We start from the raw sequence: 21,119 nt of genomic DNA, 5'->3' as shown, positions 1-21,119 counted from the left end.
AGAAATATGCATTTTCAAATAGGATCAATATATGGATTTGATTTGCATGATTTTATAATTGATAGCGAGAGGTGTTTTTTTAAATGAGAAGAATTTGTATCATGTGAGGGGATAATGATAGTAATAAAAAGTGTTTGAATTATAAAAAAAATAAATAGAAGAGAGCCAAAGAAAGTTCAGAAGAGGATTTAGAAAATTAAAGCAATGTTGAAATTTCCATGGTAAATTTGAAATAATACAAAAAGCCCAAACTGAATTTAGTGGGGATGAACAGTTTTATAGATCTTTTTTTTCTGTCTCACTCACCCCGCCCTTGTCATATTCATAGTACTGTAAAAGTTAAGAAGAGAGACTGTTTTCGTATAGTGCACCCTGGAGTGAGAAAACTCCTTCTTCCAATTCAGATCTATACCTTCTCTGCAAATTAAGAGTTTTTGAGTTTTCTGGGGAACTGATATTATTACAAATTATTTGCCCACTGTCTATAACCAGAATGTGGGGGAAAGGGAAGGAAATAAGACTTTATATAGTGCCTATTATATGCCAGGCACTGCACTGAGTACTTAAAAAAAAAGAATTATCTCATTTGATCCTCATAATAGTATTTTGCGATAGGTACAATTATTAGTTACATTTCACAGCTGAGCAAATTAAAGAAGCAGGTTACTTGACTTGCTCAAGGTCACAGAGGTAATGTCTGAGGTTGGATTTGAATTCAGGACTTCTTGAACCTGGGTCCAGTGCTCCCTTTATTATGCCATCAGCTGCTGCTGACATATTATAGGTAAACTTTCAACTCAGGTCTTTCTGACTTCAGAGCTAGTTCTCTATCTGCTAATCTCCTAATATTGAACCAGCCCTGCATTCCTAGTATAAGTCCTTCTTGGTCATAGCGTATTATCCTGGGGATGATTTTCTGTAATCTTTTTGCTAATATTTTATTTAAGATTTTAGCATCAATATTCATTAGGAAGATTGGTCTATAGTTTTCTTTCTCTGTTTTCCACCTACCTGGTTTAGGTAACCATGTCTGTGTCATAAAAGGAATTTGGTAAGACTCCTTCAATCCCTATTTTTTCAAATAGTTTATATAGTATTGGAGTTAATTGTTATAAGACTAACAATTTGATTTTCATCTTTCCTTTTTTTTAATCAGAGTTACTAAGGGTTTATCTATTTTGTTGGTTTTTTCATAGAACCAACTCTTGGTTGTATTAATTAATTCAACAGTTTTTTTACTTTCCATTTTAATCTCCTTTTATTTTTAGAATTTCAAGTTTAGTGTTTGACTGGGCATTTTTAATTTGTTCCTTTTCTAGCATTTTTAGTTGTAAGCTCAATTCATTGACTTTCTATTTCTTTATTTTTTCAAGTAGGACTCTAAAGATATAAAATTTCCCCTTTTTACCACTTTGGCTGCATCCTATATATTTTGGTATGATGTCTCATTATTGTCATTTTCTTCGCTGAAGTTATTAATTATGTCTACAATTTGCTGTTTCACCCAATCATTCTTTAGTATAAGATTATTTAGTTTCCAACTATTTTTTGATCTATTTTCCTTTGGCTTTTTATTGAATGTAATTTTCATTGCATTGTGATCTGAAAAGGAGGCATTTACTATTTCTGCCTTACTGCATTTGAATTTGAGGTTTTTATGTCCTAATATATGTCAATTTTTGTATAGGTTTCATGAACTGCTGAGAAGAAAGTGTAATCCTTTCTGTCTCCATTTGGTTTTCTCCAAAGATCTATCATATCTAACTTTTCTAATATTCTATTTAACTCTTTGACTTCTTTTTTTATTTATTTTGTGGTTTGATTTATCTAATTCTGAGAGTTGAGATCTCCCATTATTATAGTTTTGTTGTCTATTTCTTCTTGCAGCTCTCTTAACTTCTCTTTTAAGAATTTAGATGCTACACCACTTGGTGCATGTATGTTTAATATTGATATTGCTTTGTTATCTATGCTACCCTTTAGCAAGATATAGTGCCCTTTTAATTAGATCAATTTTTTTCTTGATCTGAGATGAAGATGGCTACCCCTGCTTTTTTGACTTCACCTGGAGCATAGTAGATTCTGCTCCAACCTTTTATCTTTACTCTGTATGTATCACCCTGCTTCAAGTGTGTTTCCTATAAACAACATATTGTAGGCTTCTGGCTTTTAATCCAGTCTGCTAACCGCTTCCTCTTTATGGGGGAGTTTATCCCATTCACATTTGTGGTTAAAATGACTAATTCTGTATTACTTGCCATCTTGTTAACACCTGATTATGCTTTTCTCCTTTCCTTCTCCCTTCTCCCTCTCCCTAGTATTAAACTTGTGAACACCACTTGCTTCTCACAGCCCTCCCTTTTTAGTATCCCTCCCCCCACCTTAGACTTCCTCCCCCTATATTACTCCTTTTCCTCACAATTTCTGCATTCCCTTCTGCTTAGTTTACTCCTTCCCTTTTCACTTTTTCCCTCCCACTTTTCAATGAGGTGGGAGAAGTTTCACCATAAATCTAATATGTCTAATATTTTTCTCTTTAAGCCAATTTTTATGAGAGTAAGATACACACTATGTTCATCCCCCTCCATTCTTTCTCTCAGATATAATAGGTTTCCTTTGCCTCCTTGTGAAATGTAGTACCCCCACTTTACCCTTTTTCTGGTACAATTTCCTTTCCACCTCTAGTTTCTAGAAAAAAATTATACATGTGTTCTTTATATATCTTTATAACAGAAATATAGTTCCCAAGATTTCTTTTTACCTTTTTAGGTTTTTCTTGAGTCCTATATTTGGAGATCAAAATTTTTTTTAATTCCAGTTTTTTCATTAGAAATAGCTGAAATTCACCTATTTCATTGAATGTCCATCTTCTTCCCTGGAAAAAAAATGCTCATTTTGACTGGATAGGTTATTTTTGGCTGCATACTGAGTTCCTCAGCCTTTCAGAATATCAGATTCCAGGCCCTTCAATCCTTTAATGTGGATGCTGCTAGATCCTGAGTAATTCTTACTGTGGCTCCTCTATATTTGAATTGATTTTTTCTAGCAGCTTGCAGTATTTTTCCCTTGGTCTGATAGTTCTGGATTTTAGCCACAATATTTCTTAGAGTTTTCATTTTAGGGTCCCTTTCAGTAGTTCATCAATGAATTCTTTCAATGTCTATTTTACCTTCTGATTTTATAACACCTGGGCAGTTCTCTTTGATAATTTCCTGGAAAAGAGTGTCCAGGCTCTTTTTTTCATCATATTTTTCAGGAAATCCAATAATTCTCAGATTATCTCTCTTAGATCTATTTTCCAGGTCTGTTGTTTTCCCAAGAAGATATTTGACATTTTTTTCCTTTTTTTTTTTTGGGGGGGGGGGTTTGCTTAACTGATTCTTGGTGTCTCCTCGAGTCATTTAATTCCATTTGTTCAATTCTGATTTTTAATGAATTATTTTCTTCACTCACTTTTTTTGTATCTTTTTCTAATTGTCCAATTGAGTTTTAAAGTGAGTTGTTTTGTTCTATGGCATTTTTTTTCTATTTTGCCAGTTTTATTTTTTCAAGAGCTATTTTTCAATTCACTAATTCCGTTTTCCTTGGAGTTGTTTACCTTTTCCAATTCACTAATTCTGTTTTTCAAGAATTTGATTTCTTTATCTACTTTACCTTTAAATGAGTGAGATGACTTATCCAAACTCTCTTGCCAAGCTTCCCTTTCCTTTTCCCATTTTTCTTCTAGTTCTCTTGTGAGAGCCTTTTTAATTTCTTCTATGAAAGTCTTGTGTGTTGAGGACCAGATTATATGCCCCTTTGGGGATTCATCTGGAGATAGTCTGTTTTTAGTCTCCTCAGGGTTTAAAGTCTGCTCTGCATTCATATAGAAGCTATCAATAGTTAGAGCCTGTTTTAATTTTTTGCTCATTTTGTCAAAGAAGAATCAAAGAAAACAAACTAACACACAAATGCAGTCTGTTTTATTTTTGGTGGGGGGGAAGGACTGGATGGTATTACTGAGCTCCCTCTACAGACTTAAGGGGGCAGCAGTGAGGCACTAGCAGGACTAGCTGCACTGCACCTGCGCTCTGAGATTCTGAGAGCATAGTGAGACACCCTGGGTGGGTTTGGCTATAAGTCCCGAGACACCCTAGCTTTTCGGGGTTATAGTCTTTACCCGCCCCCTCACCCATATTTATACCTTCTCTGCTGATCTGCTGGCTTGCTGCCAGGGCAAAGTAGCCACATTGTGGTAAAGTTCTCCCCACAGAAATGGCTGAGATCACACCCCACCCCCTTCTGGTCTGCTCAGTATGAGCTACCTTCCATACTCTCATGCCTGCCTGTAGTCTGCACCCAATCTAACCGTCCCCACTAGCCAGCAAATACAGACCTTTTCTGGCGAATTTCAAGGATATCTTTTGTTGGTAATTATTTGTGTTTTTTTCTAGTCAAGCAGTAATTTTGAGGCCTTGTCATGAAATAAAGTATTCTGAGAGGAAAGACGGAGCTTAAATAGATGTATGTGTCCTCTCTGCCATCTTGGCCAGAAGTCCCTAAATATATTTTTCTTGTCCCATATTGGAACTTATCTACTATAATTTAAAATTCAATATATTGATGCTTAATTGGATTTGGCCATTGCTTCATCATTTAAAAGTATCTTGTTTTTACATTGGTTAATTTGCCTGTATACTTCTCTCACCTACAAAAGAACTGTCTTTTATAAATGTTTTTTTAAAAAGTAAAATAGTGATAAGAAAAGAAAAAGATAACAAAAACACATTAAAATAGGTGATACAATATGCAGTATTCTGTACTTCTACACAACATCCCTATGCTCACCCTACCCCTCCCTTCTTTAAAGGATGGATTGTACTTTACTATCTTACTATTGCATTTCCTCAAAGAGGTGTTATGTGTATTGTAGGATAGATGTATCACTTTGGGCTATCATTTAGGGACTACCATGCTAATCTATACAATAAAGAATCAGATTTTTATAAGTCAGAAAACTTGAACTTAGAAGTAGCACATTTGCCACAGTTGCTGCTTTTTTTCTCAGAATATGATGAGATTTTATAACTGACCTGGAAGACAAAATTCAGTTGTTATTGTTGTTGTTTAAAATCTGCTATGGGCAGTAAGGTGAATTGCTATTTTTGACAGTTTAAAAACTGTGTATCTCTCTGCCTATATAATAAAGGTTATAGTTTTTAAATAGTGAATGCAATCTTTTTAGATATAGTCCTATACAGATGTACAAATTATACGTGTAGTTGTGTAGATTATTTTTTTCCTGGAAAGCGCCAGTCTTGTTTACCTGAACTAAATTAGCCTCATGAATATTCTGTTGTTAGGATTGTAGTAAGCCAATTTCTATTGAAATGAGTTTATTAATAACATTTTAACTCTGTTTGATCATTGTACACTTTTTCAATTTATTTCCACTTGTATTTTCTTATTTTTTTTTGACACTTGATAGGATTTGATAAAATTTCTTTCCCAGAATTTCACTTGAATTTAATGTTTTTTTCCCCTGATTGCTTTTAAAAATATTTTGGTGTTTTATTCATAACTAGTAAAACCATTTAATTAAGACTGGGAAAAGTGACATAGATAATGGGAGAGAATGATGAATTGAGTTTCATGACTTTATTTTGTTTCACTATTTCTGTGATGAATGTAATAATGATCATTCCTAGATAGATTTGCCTAAGTAGGTTTGTATTCTCTAGTTAGACTTCAGGGAGAATAATATGCTACTTAGATTTTGGAAATGGCTAGTTTCCTGTGGCAGAAAACTTTGTTAGAAAATTTTGTCCATATAATTGATTTAGCTTGGTGGACTTTCCCATTGGATTTTTTTTTTCTTTCATTGTAGTGAATTTCTGAAATTATCTGCTTGGTATAAATTCCTGAATAGCACAATAGCTTTTGGCACAATAATTCTCTTTTCCCAGCAAACTCACACACAAATCTATCAGCATATCTACAATGTACAAAACAGTATTTGTATGACAAAGAGGAAAAAAAAAGCACCCTGCTGGATTGTGATAGAATTCAACTGTGCATTCAATTAGTTATACTTAACAAATGCTTCCTTCCCAGAAATACTGATTGTTCCATATGTCCACCAGCTTAGCACATAAAACACAAACTGGCTAACACAAATCACTGGATGAATAGTATGGGTTTGTCTGTGTGTGTACATGTGTGTGTGTAATTCTTCTCTTGATAATGAGACATACTTAAATATTTATAAGAATTATTATTCTGTATCTTCTTTCTAAGGATATCAAAGGGCTTCAAAAGTATAAATTTTAATAGTTATTTATTACAACTGAGGTGTCCAATTCAATTCAGTCCAGGAATATTTGTTGAGCACTTACTCTCTTCACAAGCTTGATATAAATTCTCAGTATACAATGATGAAATTCCTGATGTCAAGGATCCTATATCCTTTTGGGCAGTGAGAGTAGCATTAGTATGATATAGAGGAGAGAGAACTGAATTTGGAATTAGAAGAGTTGTGCAATTTGGGATACATCATTTAAATTTTTGAACTTTTAAAATGAGATTAGATGATGTCAGGATCCCATCAAGAGAGTTATGTTGTAGGAACCCATGCCAGGCATGTCATATAGTTCAACACTGTGATCACTAAAATGAAAGATTATACTAGATGGTCTCTAAAGCTCTTTCCTATTTTAAATTCTGTGGTTAGAGCAAGAGATTAGGAATGCAAATGAGAGACTTGGACAAAGTGTTATGAAATATTTGAAAGAACAAAGGGTACTTTGATTGGGGGACACAATCAAAGAAGGTGTCATAAAGAATTTAACAGACAGAAATAGATTTGTGGGAAGAATCAATTCTAGGTATGAAGAATTAAGTAAGTTAAGACTTGAGATAGTATTGAGTATGAAAACAAGAGAACATAAAGTATATGAAGAGGAAAGAGTATAAAATCAAGCTAGAATGAAAAGGGGAAGCCAGTTTTTAGATGGCCTTGAGTGTCAGTGTATGTTTATGTGTCTGTTTATGTTTAATCAGGGGCAATGAGGAGCTACCTTATTTGTTTTTAGGGCAGATAAATGAGAGATAAGGCTATTTGGGCAGGATAAAGACATTTTTTAAGAGAAGGAGAAATTAGAGCCAACATTGCCTAATTGGGATTCTATTGGACAACTAAACAAGAATTATTCAGATGATATGAAGTAGGATGACAATGGTCTTAGTGGAAAGTGGACACACATATGGGAAGTATTACAGAGGTAGAGTTGATAGGACTTTATTAACTGAGCACATGAGATGAGGAATGGGAGAAAATAAGTTACCAAGATTTGAGGAATGGTTCATTGATTGGAGGCGGAGCTATCATTAGAAATAAAGAAGTTGAGGAAGGGAATTTATTTTGTGGGTACATAATGAGCTCAGTTTCAGACATATTAAGTTTGAGGGAATTTTCAGTACAGTAACAGGAATCATAAAAATTACAGAATTTCCAGCATAGGACAAATTGCATACAATTGAGGGATGGATTGGAGAAAAAGTGGAAGCAGTGAATTTAATCTACTCTTTCCTGAAGTGTGGAAGTTGAGGACAAATGAAAGATAGTTAACAAACAGCAGCATCAATGAAAGAATATTTACAGAGCAGAAGAGACCTGAGCATTTTTGTAGGTATTAGAATAATGAGCTAGATAAGTGGCACGTACAGTAGAGAAAAGTCAGTCTATTTAGGCAAAGGCATCCAGGAGCATGGATGATAAAATAACCTTGATCTGACCTCCTGGGGACTGGCTCATGTCTCCTACTTTAGGGAAATTGCTACTTATACAATTGCTAACTATAGAAATTAGTTATAACAGCTTTGCCAGCTACTACCATATTTCTTGGATAACTAAGAAAGGGAATTTACCAGATGATTTTTCAGATATTCTGTTTGTACCAAAAGAAAGAAATCACAGGCAGAAGATGGCCTCATCCCCAACAAAGGATTTCCTTTCTGATGAGGGAGACCATAATAGCACCTAGTTCACAGGATTATTGTGAAGACAAAAGGAGAAAATATTTGTAAAGCACTTTTTACCACATAGCACTATATAAATGTTATAATTATTTTTGTTGCCATGCTTCTGTTGTTATTGTTACTGCTACTACTTCTGCTGCTGCTGCTACTATTACTACTACTATATTTACAATGTATAATCTATAATGAGTTGATGGGAGGTAATCTTCCAGAAGAAGACATTAGTAGCTGGGGTAGGAAATGTCTCCTATCATAAATGAAATTTGAGCTGACTCTTGAAGGGAGCAGGAAAACTTAAGGCAGAAGTGAGGAGGAAGACATCCAATTTAAAGGAACTGAGTGGGAGAAAGAATATTTAGTTTATAGAGCAGCAAATGGACCAGTGTCACTTCATTGTAAAGTGAATAAATGAAAGAAATGAGTGAGAATAGCAAGACTGAAAAGATTAGATTAGGTCAGGTAATAAAGAGCTTTACATGCAAAACAGAAGACTTTATAATTGAGGTAAAGTTCATTGAATAGGGATATAATGTGGTTATATTTAGAAAAATCATTTTGGTAGCTAAACGGAAGATTGATTAGTGTGGGGATAGAGGAGGACTGGGAGACCAATTAGAAGGCAATTACAAAAATGTAGTCAGGAGGAGATTAGAGCCTGAACTAAGATGGTGGCTATTTGAGTAGAGAGAAGGGAATTTAATACAGAAATGTTGTGAGAGTGAGCTTTAGCAATAGGCTTAATATACGTGGAATGAGTGAGAATTCAAATGAAAGAACATTGACAAGAAACAAAAGTATCTTTCATATGACACCTTACCCCTTCCCCTTTCCCTTAGTTAGCAAATTTTAATTGACAATGGAGTAGAATTTGGGGAAAGGCATTTTTTTCTCATTTTTATTTTAATAGGTCTAGGATAACTCTTAACAGTTGTGATCAGAAAAGGACTATTACTTCCTTCATTCAGTGGTTCTTGTAAGCCCCAAGAAATGTAGGAAAAATGTTAGTGCCAAATGCTTCCAGAGGAAATGGTTCTAATGTCTGAGCATCTTGGAACACTTTCAAAGCTGACCATCATGGGGATGCCACAGAGGGATGCCACACTGGCTGTTTTGTACTCTGAATATGTTTAAAAATTAAAAACAAATATATGTGTATGTATGTGTGTACATAATCATTCCATTTTTTATCTAATAGGTATATAATATAGAGGACTGGCTTCCAGATTCTTCTCTGAAACTATGTTTATATAGGAGTTTATCTATAAGGTAGACAGTTAGAGTTTTATATAATGGAGAGAAGTCACACACTGGATGTTTCCTGCCCAGTAAAATCACAGGTTGAGGCAAAAAAAAATCCCCCCCCCCTTTTTTTAAAGGAATAAATTCTGAATGGGTAAATCTTTTACAAGAAATCTTTTTTTTTTTTAAAGAACTAATCACAAAGAACAACTGCCTTGCTATCCTAGTATTTTCTGTACTTATTTTTTTAAAGAACAAAATTCAGTTTGGAGATTCCCCCTACCCAGATTCAGTATAAAAGACTAAGTTTTAAATAAAAACCCCATGGAGCCTTCATGGAGCTTACAGTCTAAGTGGACCACTGTATTTGGAGTGTCATCCTTTATGAATGGGTAAATCTTAGAATTCAATTCAGTTTAATCAATGTATTAACATTTTATGAAATTTAAATAACTTTAAAAAATCTTTTTATGACTAAGCCTCAATTCCCAGAAAATACATTTCTTCAATAAAACTGGGAAAACTACAACATTATTTAATGCTCTTTTAAGGGCCTATAGCAACTATTTATTTTTTAGAGCACTTTCTCCAATTTATTTTTAGTGAAATGGAGATATTCTTACTTGTAACTCTAGTGACCATTTTAGATTTTCCCTTTTTACTATTAAAGACGAGATGTATCCAATTTAATACCACTATTTGTATATATATTGTCACATTGAGCACTATTTAATTCCATTGACTAAACCTTTGATGTGCAGAAACAGTTGGAATTAGCATGGTGGAATGGATAGAAAGCCAGCCTCAGTTTCTGCCTTTTGTTACCTTCTGGCTCTGTAATCCTTGGCAAGTTGATTAACCTCTCAGTGCCCTAGAGTAACTATATAAGTTGCTGAGGAAATGCCAAGCTAATTTGTAGATGAAGTTTCTTCATCTCTTCTTTAGGGAAATCATAGGTCTATCCCCAGCCCTTGCCATATGCATGAAGCATTGTGTTAGGTGGTGGGAATACAAAGGGAAAAAAAAAAAAGATGTAAGAATACTAGCAACTGATGAGTTTCCAAATTTTTATACATCATTGCTGATTAGTCATACTTGCAGTTGGAACCAAATTGCTATTCTGTTTATTCTGAATGAAGAATCTTCTGTCCGTGTGATATTAGCATAATCTAGTAGGTTAGGTAGATATCAGGTTACTAAAATGAGAGGAATGATTAGGTTGTAAATAGCAATGTTATGGCCTCCTTGAATGAGCCAGTGATTCTCAGAGATTTTCTTGTATGAAATATGATGAGAAAAACATCTAAGAATGGCTGTCTGGAAGATGAAAAGCCCAGAAGAATGAAAGAGAATTAAAGGAGATCACTGAAGCTTGGCAAATCTAGAATTTAAAATTAAGGTCAGGTCTTCTGGAGATAATAGTGGACCTGGACTTTGATTTCACTTTTGAGCCAGCAGTTACTGGTGAGCAGAAAGAAACAAGAAAAAAAATTCCTGTCCTCTTCCTACCTATTATATATCAATTTGGACTTCTTTCTCTCATTTGGTTTCTCCGTAGTAAAACTGTTACATGCCTATCTTTTCTTTTATATTAATTAGAGTGTGACCATTTGCATATGTCTTCATTATATCTCTATATCTCTCTTAGGGGAGAAATAGCTCTTATATCTTGCAAAAAAATAAAATATCTCACAATATTGACTAGCACAGTAACTGAAAAAATGTAAAATTTTTTAAAAATAGAAAATTTAGAGATCCAACAGTATACAAATATATGCACTTCTAGGAAAATGGGTGTTTCTTTGTATGAATACTACAACTTTCTTTATCTCTATGTGCCTTTGCATAGCTTTCTCTGATCCATCTCTGTCTACATAGCTCTCTTCCTGGCTCCTTTGTCTATCTTCAGATTGAGAGCACCTGAATAGTAAATTGCTGTGTTTCTCAAATAAGATAGCGCCTGAAGGAGACAGAGAAACTTAGAGAAGGGACAGGAAAGCAACACATGGAAAATGAATGTTGTCACAAATATTGGAACAAAGGAAGAAAAAAAGTGAAAAAATGTTCATATGGGGGGTGGGGGTTGACACATTTCCAAAATTGTTTATTTTTTTGTTTTTTTTGGCTAGGTAATTGAAAGATAGTATAAAGTAAGCGTGGATATATATTTGACTCGATCAAGAATGGATTATCATATAGATTTTATGATTATGACAAATCTCCCCTATAGTAAATAAATGAACAATTTACTACTTCAAGATCTGTTACTTCACTGATGTGGGCATTGATTTATACAGACCTCAGCTCCTCCATAACTTCAAAGATAGTATTCAAAAGTAATTATAGAAATAAAAGAATGTAAAATTTAAATAGAGCATTGTACTGCACTATTTCTAGAAATTATTACAATTTTATTTTGGGGATGTGAGTAGTTATTATAATTTATTTTGGGAAGTGAGAAGCAAAATGACTACGGGGTTAATTTGGGAGATTCTTAAAACTGTACTAAAAAAACTGCACTAATAAAATATCAAGAAGATACAATGACTCTTTGGGTGAGCTTTTGGAAATTAAAATATAATATTTTTATTTATCTAATTTCTTACAGTCATATTCTTTAGCACACAGGTTTTCTTTTTCATAAAATTTACACAATCTTGTTATGTTTAAACATTTTTTGGTGATTTTTTTGCTCTATTCAACTATATACAATTTTAAACAAATAAAATTTACTTATAGGAAAATATAAAGTTGGTTAGCAATGCTAACAAGTTCTAGATTGCCATTTTTTAAGTTGAGCAAAAAGGTTTCCTTTTTTTAAGGAGAAAATGAGTAGAATAAATTGTGCAATTGAGGAAGGACATGGTTTATTATGACCAATTTTTAACAATCAATGTATCTCATAAGTCCACTTATGATCTCATTACTTCAAATATTGATAACTTTAATTCATTGCTTAAGATACTGGCTCAACACCATGTAAGAATTAAAATGATTATGAAAGTTAAAAACATTTATTCATAGTCAAACTTTTCTTTCTCTTTTACTTTTTGCATGAGTTCTGGCTCTTCTGTCATATGGATGATTTGCAGTATAAACTTCGCATAAACTCATCCATGTTATAGTAAGACTTCATGGAAGCTTGTAAAAGGTTTTTTTTAACTTGGTAAATACATTGTTTGCTGTGTTTACACATGGGAAAATATAGCATAAACTTTAAGTTTAAAATTATATGAAAAATGCATTACTCTGGGCATTTAAACAATGTTAGAGAAGTCTGTTTCTTCTTTCAGTCTTCAATATCCCTAATTCAAGTAGTAATCTAAACTATTTGAATACTTTCATGGCATTTTTTCAAATACAGAAATCAATATATCTTTGTATCATTTCATTTATTATCATCACTTAGATCAGAGTCTCTTAAACTGTGGTTTACAACCCTATATGAATGTGGGGGTCATGAAATTATAATGTATTATAGATAAATATTTGATGTGTATTCCTATTTTAAATACTTAAATGCCCAAAATTGTATAAAAGTTTCTTAGGTGAAAAGGTATTGTTAGTGAAAACTTTTTAAGAAATCCTTATCTAGATCAGAAGTTTATAAAAAAGCCTATGGAAAGATTTTAGGAGAGGCACAAAGACTTGGAAGGGAAAAAAAGTGCATCTTTGTTTTTACTAACCTTCAATTTACATTTATTATGATGAAGCTGAGCCAATGAATCAAATATTCTGGATTTCTGCCAATAATCTCTGCATAGAAGAGTAGTGAGTTGTATTTTGTAGACCACTCAGATTTTTTAAAATTAATTTCCCTTAAGGTCCTTGAAAGAAAAAGGAATTTTGATGGGAAATTAAATTTTTACTTTCCCCTTGCTTCTAGACCCTCCCTCTATACTGTAATAGAGATCTACACTCTTCAGGAATAAAAAGCAATGCAAATGTTCAATCAGGAAAAAAAAAGTAAACAACTGTTAACTTGGTTTTCATAATTGTTACTTTTGTCAAAAATCCATTCAGATCTTTATGTAGCAAACAGCTCTTTGAAAATATTTAGATTTATAGTTTAAAATGTTTTTGAATATGAGGGTGTCCCAAAGGAGCTTTTAGAACTCTAAATTTTTGGGACATACTGTATTTAGCATCCTATAGACCCAGAGAATTACTTAATATTACCATAATAATATGTGTTCTTTTTTTTCCCCCCAATTAGGCCTTTTTGCATCGAATGGTCCAGTGTGCAGCATCAAAAGTTGACAAAAATGTTACAGAAGAAACTGTGAAGGTGAATAAAAATTGCTATGAATATTTTTTTCTTTTCTTTCTTTGTTTTTCTATTTCCCTTACTTACTCATTTGTTTCTTTATTTACAGATGCTTTTTTCAAACATTGAAGATATACTTTCAGTTCATAAAGAATTTCTCACTGTGGTGGAAGAGTGTTTACATCCTGAACCTAATGCTCAACAGGAAGTTGGAACCTGCTTTCTTCACTTTGTAGGATATTTTTTCATATGGTTTTCTGTTTAAGTATTTTTTTTTCCTTTGGGGAGTCTTAGCATAGAAGTATGTGCAGATTTAGCATGGAAATTGAAATCTTATACCAATGATTCAAGGTTTTTTAAGGCCACTGGGAACTTGCACTCATAGCTAGAAAAAAAGACTACCTCACATCATTTTATTCAATGAAGAATAAACAGCTCCTTTTAAAAAACAAGTTAGTCTTTAGCATACTCTGAAGCTTTGAACTCTAATGAATATTCAGGCTGCTCATCATGAATAGATTTTTATGTTTCATTAAAACATAGGGAACTTGTCTTTTCAACTGGGAAATCCTCACTCCATTGGAGTCTGGATGAACCTTTTCTTCCTCTGGGTGTTCTCTTGGAAACTGACATGTCACAAGCCTCTTAACTGTTGACAGGTGTGCAAATCTAGTGATTCCAAATGTTCCATGTTTTGAAAATTTCTCAAAAAACAGATAATTGCTTAACAAAGTAGCAGAAAAAGAGCACGCATATAACTCTTGGTGATTATTTATTAGTTCATTCCTTCATTCAACAACCATTTATTTGATTGTACATTTCAGTTCTGTATGTAGTACAATAGTAATTTTTTTCACATGTATAATATCTCAAATTATTTGAAAAAATATGATAGGCAAAGCTAAAATCTACCTCTACAATAAAAAGGGAAAATCTTCATAGCTGAAGATTTTCATAATTAAATAAAACCATACCTACAATTTCCTCTCCCCCCTCCCAATTTCAAGTTTTAATTGATTGTATAAAGTGGAGATTCATTTTATATTTATACCCAAGTTAATCATAATTTATACAAATCATAACTTAAAGTGTATGCTCACGACAACTTGTTATTTTATTGTTTTCTTTGAAAGACTTGCCACCATTTCTAAATGAACTAATTACATAGATTGTATTTGGTGTTGTTATCTCTCATATAAATTATACACTCTCTGAGTTTAGGTCCCATTCTAATTAAGGCATCTTATCTAAATTTTGTTCTTTCTCTGGAAAACAGAATTTCCTGCATATAGTAAATATTTAATAGAAATTGTTGAATGAATAAATAAGTATAAATGATTCAGTAATTAGAATGTGCACTTTCAAATGTCTTCCACATATGTACATGTATGTCTTGTTTATAGCTATATATACACACATATATGTACATTAAGTTAGGAGATAATATGATAAACATAATTTCTCTTTAATTCTATTCACAGAAAGATAAGTTTCGTATTTATGATGAATACTGCAGTAACCATGAAAAAGCACAGAAATTGCTTCTTGAACTTAACAAAATAAGAACTATAAGGACATTTCTTTTGGTAGGTATATTTTTTGCTTGTTATCATAGTCTGTGGTCTCTTGATAAGCATACGGAACACCAGGATAAATTAATACCTGAATATAGAAACTGATTTTAAGTAAATATGCATAAATAATAGAAGTAGATGCACCTTACTTCTTCTAAAAAGTTACTGTCATAAGATGAATTTTCAGAAGTAAGACTTGAGGTAAGCATATGATCTGGAGAATGCTGACCATGCCCCTTCCTGGCTGTTTTTGATTTGATTCTAAAAGACAAAAATTCCTGGAAGGAAAGAAGAATACTGTATGTCAAAACCATCATTTTTATATGTCCAATTCCTCAGGGTTTAATTTAATCTAGTTTCAAAGTTCTGGCTGGGACAGGAAGGAAGAGTCAAGTAAAGGTGGGTGTGGTAGAAAAGACATATGAAGATTGTCCTTCCTCTTTGGATCAGGAGTGTCAGAGTCAAAAAAAAAAAAAAAAAAGCCTAAGTTGAGACTACCTTTGGATATTACTGGCAAAATGGAAAGACTGTTTACTGCATCATGCTTACTGCCAGCCTAAGTTTTCTTTGCTTTTCCTTGTACAAGATACTCTGTATCCTGACTTCATGAATTTTCAATGCCTGGAAATCTCTTCCTTCTGTCTCTCCCTCTACATTTCCCCAGCTTTTCCTGATCACAATTAAAAATTCCACCTCTTGAAAGATTCTTTTCCTGTTTCCCTTAATGCTGATAGCTTCTCTCTGAGATCATTTTCACTTTAGTTGTGTGCATGTTATTTTCATAATTAGATGGTGAACTCCTAGAGGGCAGGGACTATTTTCTTTTCCTGAATCTTTTGCACTTAATAGTGATTAGCACATTGTAGGTGCTTAATAAATAAATGTCTGTTGACTTGTCAACTTTGAGAACATCGGTAGCCTCAGAATTCCTCAGAAAGTATGATTGATTACTCAGTGATGTTTGCTGAAGTTTTGAGTCTTGTCACAGTAATTTGATTAACCAACTAAAAATGAGACTATGTAATAAATTTCATTATTTCTAGGGCTGGACTAGGTTTCAAACCCAGTTTGCTTTATTATTTTACTGAAGGATTACACTTTTAGCTTGCCTTGCAAAAGGGTATAAAAATGCAATGGCCTGGACTTAGGAAGCTCTAGTTCTATGTACAACTTAGTCATGATCTTAAACAAGTCACTCATTCATCTGTGTAATTCAATGACCTCATCTGTAAAATTAGGATAATAATACTCACCTTAAGAAGCCAATGTGATATAGTGAATACAAATAAATAGGGGGCTATTCTGAGAGCCAGAAAGAACTGAGTTTGAATCCTATTTTATAGAAACTTGGGCTATGACTCAGATCAAGTTAGCCAGCCTCTATGTACCTAGTGAATTCTCTTAATTATTATTTACAGAATAATTGCTGATGTGCTGGTGGAGGGAAATTCCATTCCAGGAATTCCTTATGCCAGAGATGTCCAACTCACCTTGTGGGGCCCAAAAAACTAGTGAGTAATTGCTGAGTGACTGCAAAGTGAGGCTCAAACCAGAATCAAATGTGTTTAAGAAATAAATAAAAGTACAGCACAACATAGAAAAAGTAAATTTGTAGATAATCTAAGTCCATGTACCCCCTACCAAGGTGTGTGACAGTGGGGTGGTGCAGTGGAGAGAAGGCTTGACTTGGAGTTGGGAAGAAGACAGGTTTAAATACTACCTGAGACAGAGAGATCATAGCTGTATGACCTTGCACAAGTCACTTCAGGTCTCAGCTTTGGTTTCCATATTTGTAGAATGAAAATAATAGTACAGACTTCCATGATTTCTAGCAAGAATACAATAAGATAACCTATGTAAGGTATTTTGTAAATCTGAAAGTAGGGTGTAAATATGTAAATAGTAACTATGTTAGCTATGTAAATAGCCATATTAGCTATTACAACCTCTTCTCCCCCAACACTTCTGAATATGAATTAAATGTTGCTTTTCCTTAAATGAATCACTCTGTGTGTGCACATGAGTGCATGCTTCCATGAATGTGTGTGTGTGTGCGTGTGTGTGTATGTGTGTTTAAAATAAATTGTTTGTTGTTCAGTCATTTTTTAATTTTGTTTGCTCTTCATGATCTCATTTGGAGTTTTCTTGGCAGAGACACTGAAATGCATTTCCTTCTTCAGATCATTTTGCACTCGAGGAAAATAAGACAAATAAAGTTAAGTGACTTGCTCAATATCACTCTGCTAGTAAGAGTTTGAGGTTGGATTTTAATCTTCCTGATTCCATGCATAGCAGTCTATACCCTAAGCTACCTAGTTGCTCCTGTTTAAAATCAGTATTTCTGATGAGGTCTAAATATGGGGTAACTAAATGAAATTAGGGTTTAATTGAGGTCTAGTGGCAGGTTTGGGGTACAGGGAATCAAATAGAGTTCCCCTGCAACCCCTTTGGATTTGGGATGAGGATACAGAGTTAAATGAGGTCTAGTAGCTGTGTGAAAGCCCCCTGTAAAGGAATTTACAGGCCCGAAAACCTAGATTGTTAAAAGAGATTTGTTATGGGATTTGGAAGTAAGGTTTAAGTATAGTAAAGGAAATAGGTGAGGATAAAGAGAGGAAGGCACCAGAAACAGGATTCCAGTGGACAGAGAGTCTTTAGTGCCAGGCATAGTGCTCACATGTTTCGACCCTCTACAAAGAGAGGGCTCCTGTTTGATTCTTTTATAATGAGAGATTTAGCTAAAGGGGCCTGTGGGTGGAGCCCCAAGTTGGCTCCTTCCTGGATTTCAGTTGGGACTAGAGTTTGCTTGGTGGGGCTTGGGAAACCTGAGCAGATCATTAGAATGGGGGTTGGGAGAGTCCAAGTTGGCTCAGATCCAGGTGGGGTCTAGGACAAGTCCGGATCTTCTATTGGAATTCAAAGGGATGCTTTTGACCAGAATTTGTCAATCAAAGGTCCTAGCTTCCTGAATTGATATTATGGTGTTGGGAATCAGAAAGGAATAAATCAATCTAGTTTCTTAAAGGGACCACAACCTGCATCAGTTCCAAGTAAACTTTTATGTCAAATTCTATAACTATGGATATTGTATTTATTCATGACAATAGCAATTCATAATCAGTTGAGAACCCATTGTTTAAATCAAATGCTTCATAAGAGGATAATTTTTGACAATATACATTGTATTAATCAGTTAATTCATAGTTCACTCCACAACTCATGAAAAAAAATTGTGTGCCTAAGTCATGTGTGCATGACTAGTGAATAAAGTATTTCATTTTCAATCTAGGCTCAGTAGGGGGGAAATTATTATGCTAATTGTTTCACATATTTAGACTACAGTTTCCCCATCTTTAAAGGCTAAGAGTTGAATTAGATGACTTTTCAGGTTCTTTCTTAACAAATTCTGTTATTTAAAATAAATCAATAGATTGAGAATGTTTATGCCTGTTAGTTACATCTTAGCTCATATAAAATGGTATAAAAGACACAATCCTCTTTTCAAAAATTGTTTGTAATTGAATGTATTCTTTTAAAGAAAAAAGCCACATTTCATCATGTGTTTTTCCAAGTTTTCCAGAGAATTTTATAGCAATGGAAAGTTTCATAGCCTCAGGATTTAGTAATTCAATTAATTACTTATTCTTATCCTAGAATTGTATGCTACTTGGAGGAAGGAAGAATACGGATGTTCCATTGGAAGGCTATTTAGTAACACCAATACAACGAATTTGCAAGTATCCACTCCTTTTGAAGGTATTTATTTATTTATTTATTTATTTAGTTTCTTTAGCTAGTCTGTGATCATATTTTAATTTCACTTTGGCAGAAGCTATTCTGCTTAACCAGGAAAGGTACTGCCATAGTTGATGTAAAAAGGGTGGGTATATAAAGACTAAACAACTAATGAACATAGACTTTTCAGTCCCATACATAGGAAGAAATCCTCTGAGAATACAAACATAGTTTACTGAAAGGCTATTGCCTCTGGTAAACTGAGACCTGTGAAAGACCTTACTTCAAAAGAGTAAGATCTTCCAATTCATCCAGGGCTATCAGTTGGACTCTGATGATTCTGATGGAAAGTGAAGCTGATATAGCTCTGCCTCACTTAAATTCAATTCACTTGCAAATTAAGTCATCACCCTCCTGAAGTCATCTATCCTACTCAAGATTGAAGGACAAATAGCAACCTTGAAGATATTGCATGTTTATTTCTAGGCCATCACAATAAAGTGAATATTGCATTAAAGGAAGTCACTTGAAATTTTTGTTTTCCCAGTGCATATAAAAGTTAAATTTCCATTATACTGTAGTTTACTAAGTGTGCAATAACATTATGTCTTAAAAAGGTATAAAATTGAAATACTTTATTGCTAAAAATGCTAACCATCATCAGGATCTTCAGCAAGTTGCAATCTTTTTTGCTGGTGGAGGGTCTCATCTCAAAGTTTAGGGCTGTTTACTGATCACGATGGTGGTTGCTGAAGGTTTGAGTGACTGTGGTAATTTCTTAAAACCCATCAACAATGAAGTTTGCCCCATTAATTTACTCTTCCTTTCACCTGAATGCTTAGTCCATTACAAGATTATTAACCAGACTAATTTCAATATTGTGTCTCAAGGAATAAGGAGATCCAAGGAGACAGAGAGAGCTGAAAGACTAGTCAGTTGATGGAACTTTCAGAATGCATACATTTATGATTTTTTGCCACCCTAATATTGCTGAGGTTTGTGATGCCCCCAAATAATTTTTTTGAGAAAGTTTTTTTGCTATAGTTTAACTTGGAAAATTATTCTCATATTCTTAGTAGAATTGCTTCTATATATATATATATATATATATATATATATATATATATAGTTTAGTTGGATTAACAAATGCTTGTTTATTTGGATTAAATTGATTATCCTTGTAAATAAATTGGAATCCAAAAATATTTTGACAAATTTGAATGTTATGATGATTATTGGCACACAAAATTCTGTAGGCATCAGATATGAGAAGTTGAAGAGTCAGCAAAAGATAGAGAATGCTTGGCCAGAAAAGTAAAGGTATAGTATTATTTTTTTTTTAAATGGAAGGAAGAGGTATAGAATAGTGGTTAACAGTGTCATATTGTCCTTCAAAATCAAAGAGGATCAAAATGATATTACTACATCAAGGTAAATAATCTGTTTGCCTGACTGTAGTTGATCTGACAACTACAAGCTTGGAACTCTACTGTGGGTCAGGCACAAATAGTCTGTTGTAGTGAGGAGGTGAAGCAGTGACTATAAAATCTTTTTTCTTAATGTTTGATCAAAGATAGCACGACAAATTGAAGGAATACTGCACTTGAGAAAAGGTTTTTTATATTGTTTTGTTTCCTTTAGAATAAGGGTAATTCTCAGTATATTTTCAGCTCATGAGTAAGAAACTAATAGAAAGGGAGATATTAAGGAAGCAGAAAAAGGAGAACATACCTGATGGTGAAAAAACAAATCCCAAAAGAAAGTGACCCATACGAGATGAAGGGTACAAATGGAGAGATTAGCTCTTGGCAAAACAGAAGGTTAGTTTTCACAAGAGTCACGTATTTTTGGCTATTTTATGTCAAGTGCAACAACCCAAACATGAATTTTCTTTTGGAAAAAAAGGTTTATCAGAGCTTCTAAACTCAATGGAGAGGAACCTTATTCTTCCAATTGTCCAATGGACTAAAAAATGCATTGATCAACATTTAAACAATGTGAATCAGAATAATCTTTATTCATAGAGTAGAATTTTTTTTAACATAAAGTTTATAGATTTACTCATGATGGAATCAACTCCACCATTGTTCTTACTTGAAGTGTGTTAGTCATCTTCCTTAATACCTCACTCTACTTGTAATTTTCTGAACTAAGGTATTCCTTACAAGGTATCATTCTCCTTTATGTGATTTCTCTCCATTAGGATGTAAGCTCTTTGAGTGTAGAGGCCATCTTTGTTTTTGCATTTCTATCCCCAATACTTAGTAACATTTAATAAATCCTTTTTC

At 33.5% G+C, this 21,119-nt stretch overlaps 1 protein-coding gene across 1 annotated transcript in view; it reads left to right on the top strand.

Annotated features, from left to right (window-relative positions):
* PREX2 (phosphatidylinositol-3,4,5-trisphosphate dependent Rac exchange factor 2) overlaps window positions 1-21,119 on the top strand; it is a 463,645-nt gene that overhangs the window by 97,446 nt on the left and 345,080 nt on the right. Inside the window, exons 2-5 of the mRNA XM_051970075.1 lie at window positions 13,472-13,543; window positions 13,632-13,754; window positions 15,004-15,108; window positions 18,751-18,852. Coding sequence (XP_051826035.1) covers window positions 13,472-13,543; window positions 13,632-13,754; window positions 15,004-15,108; window positions 18,751-18,852 — 402 coding nt within the window. The remainder of the gene's footprint in view (window positions 1-13,471; window positions 13,544-13,631; window positions 13,755-15,003; window positions 15,109-18,750; window positions 18,853-21,119) is intronic.

Source organism: Antechinus flavipes, chromosome 1 (genome assembly GCF_016432865.1).
Source record: "Antechinus flavipes isolate AdamAnt ecotype Samford, QLD, Australia chromosome 1, AdamAnt_v2, whole genome shotgun sequence".
Classification (NCBI taxonomy): Eukaryota; Metazoa; Chordata; class Mammalia; order Dasyuromorphia; family Dasyuridae; genus Antechinus; species Antechinus flavipes.
Note: the sequence above shows the minus strand (reverse complement) of the source record. Positions and strands in the feature narration are given on the sequence as shown.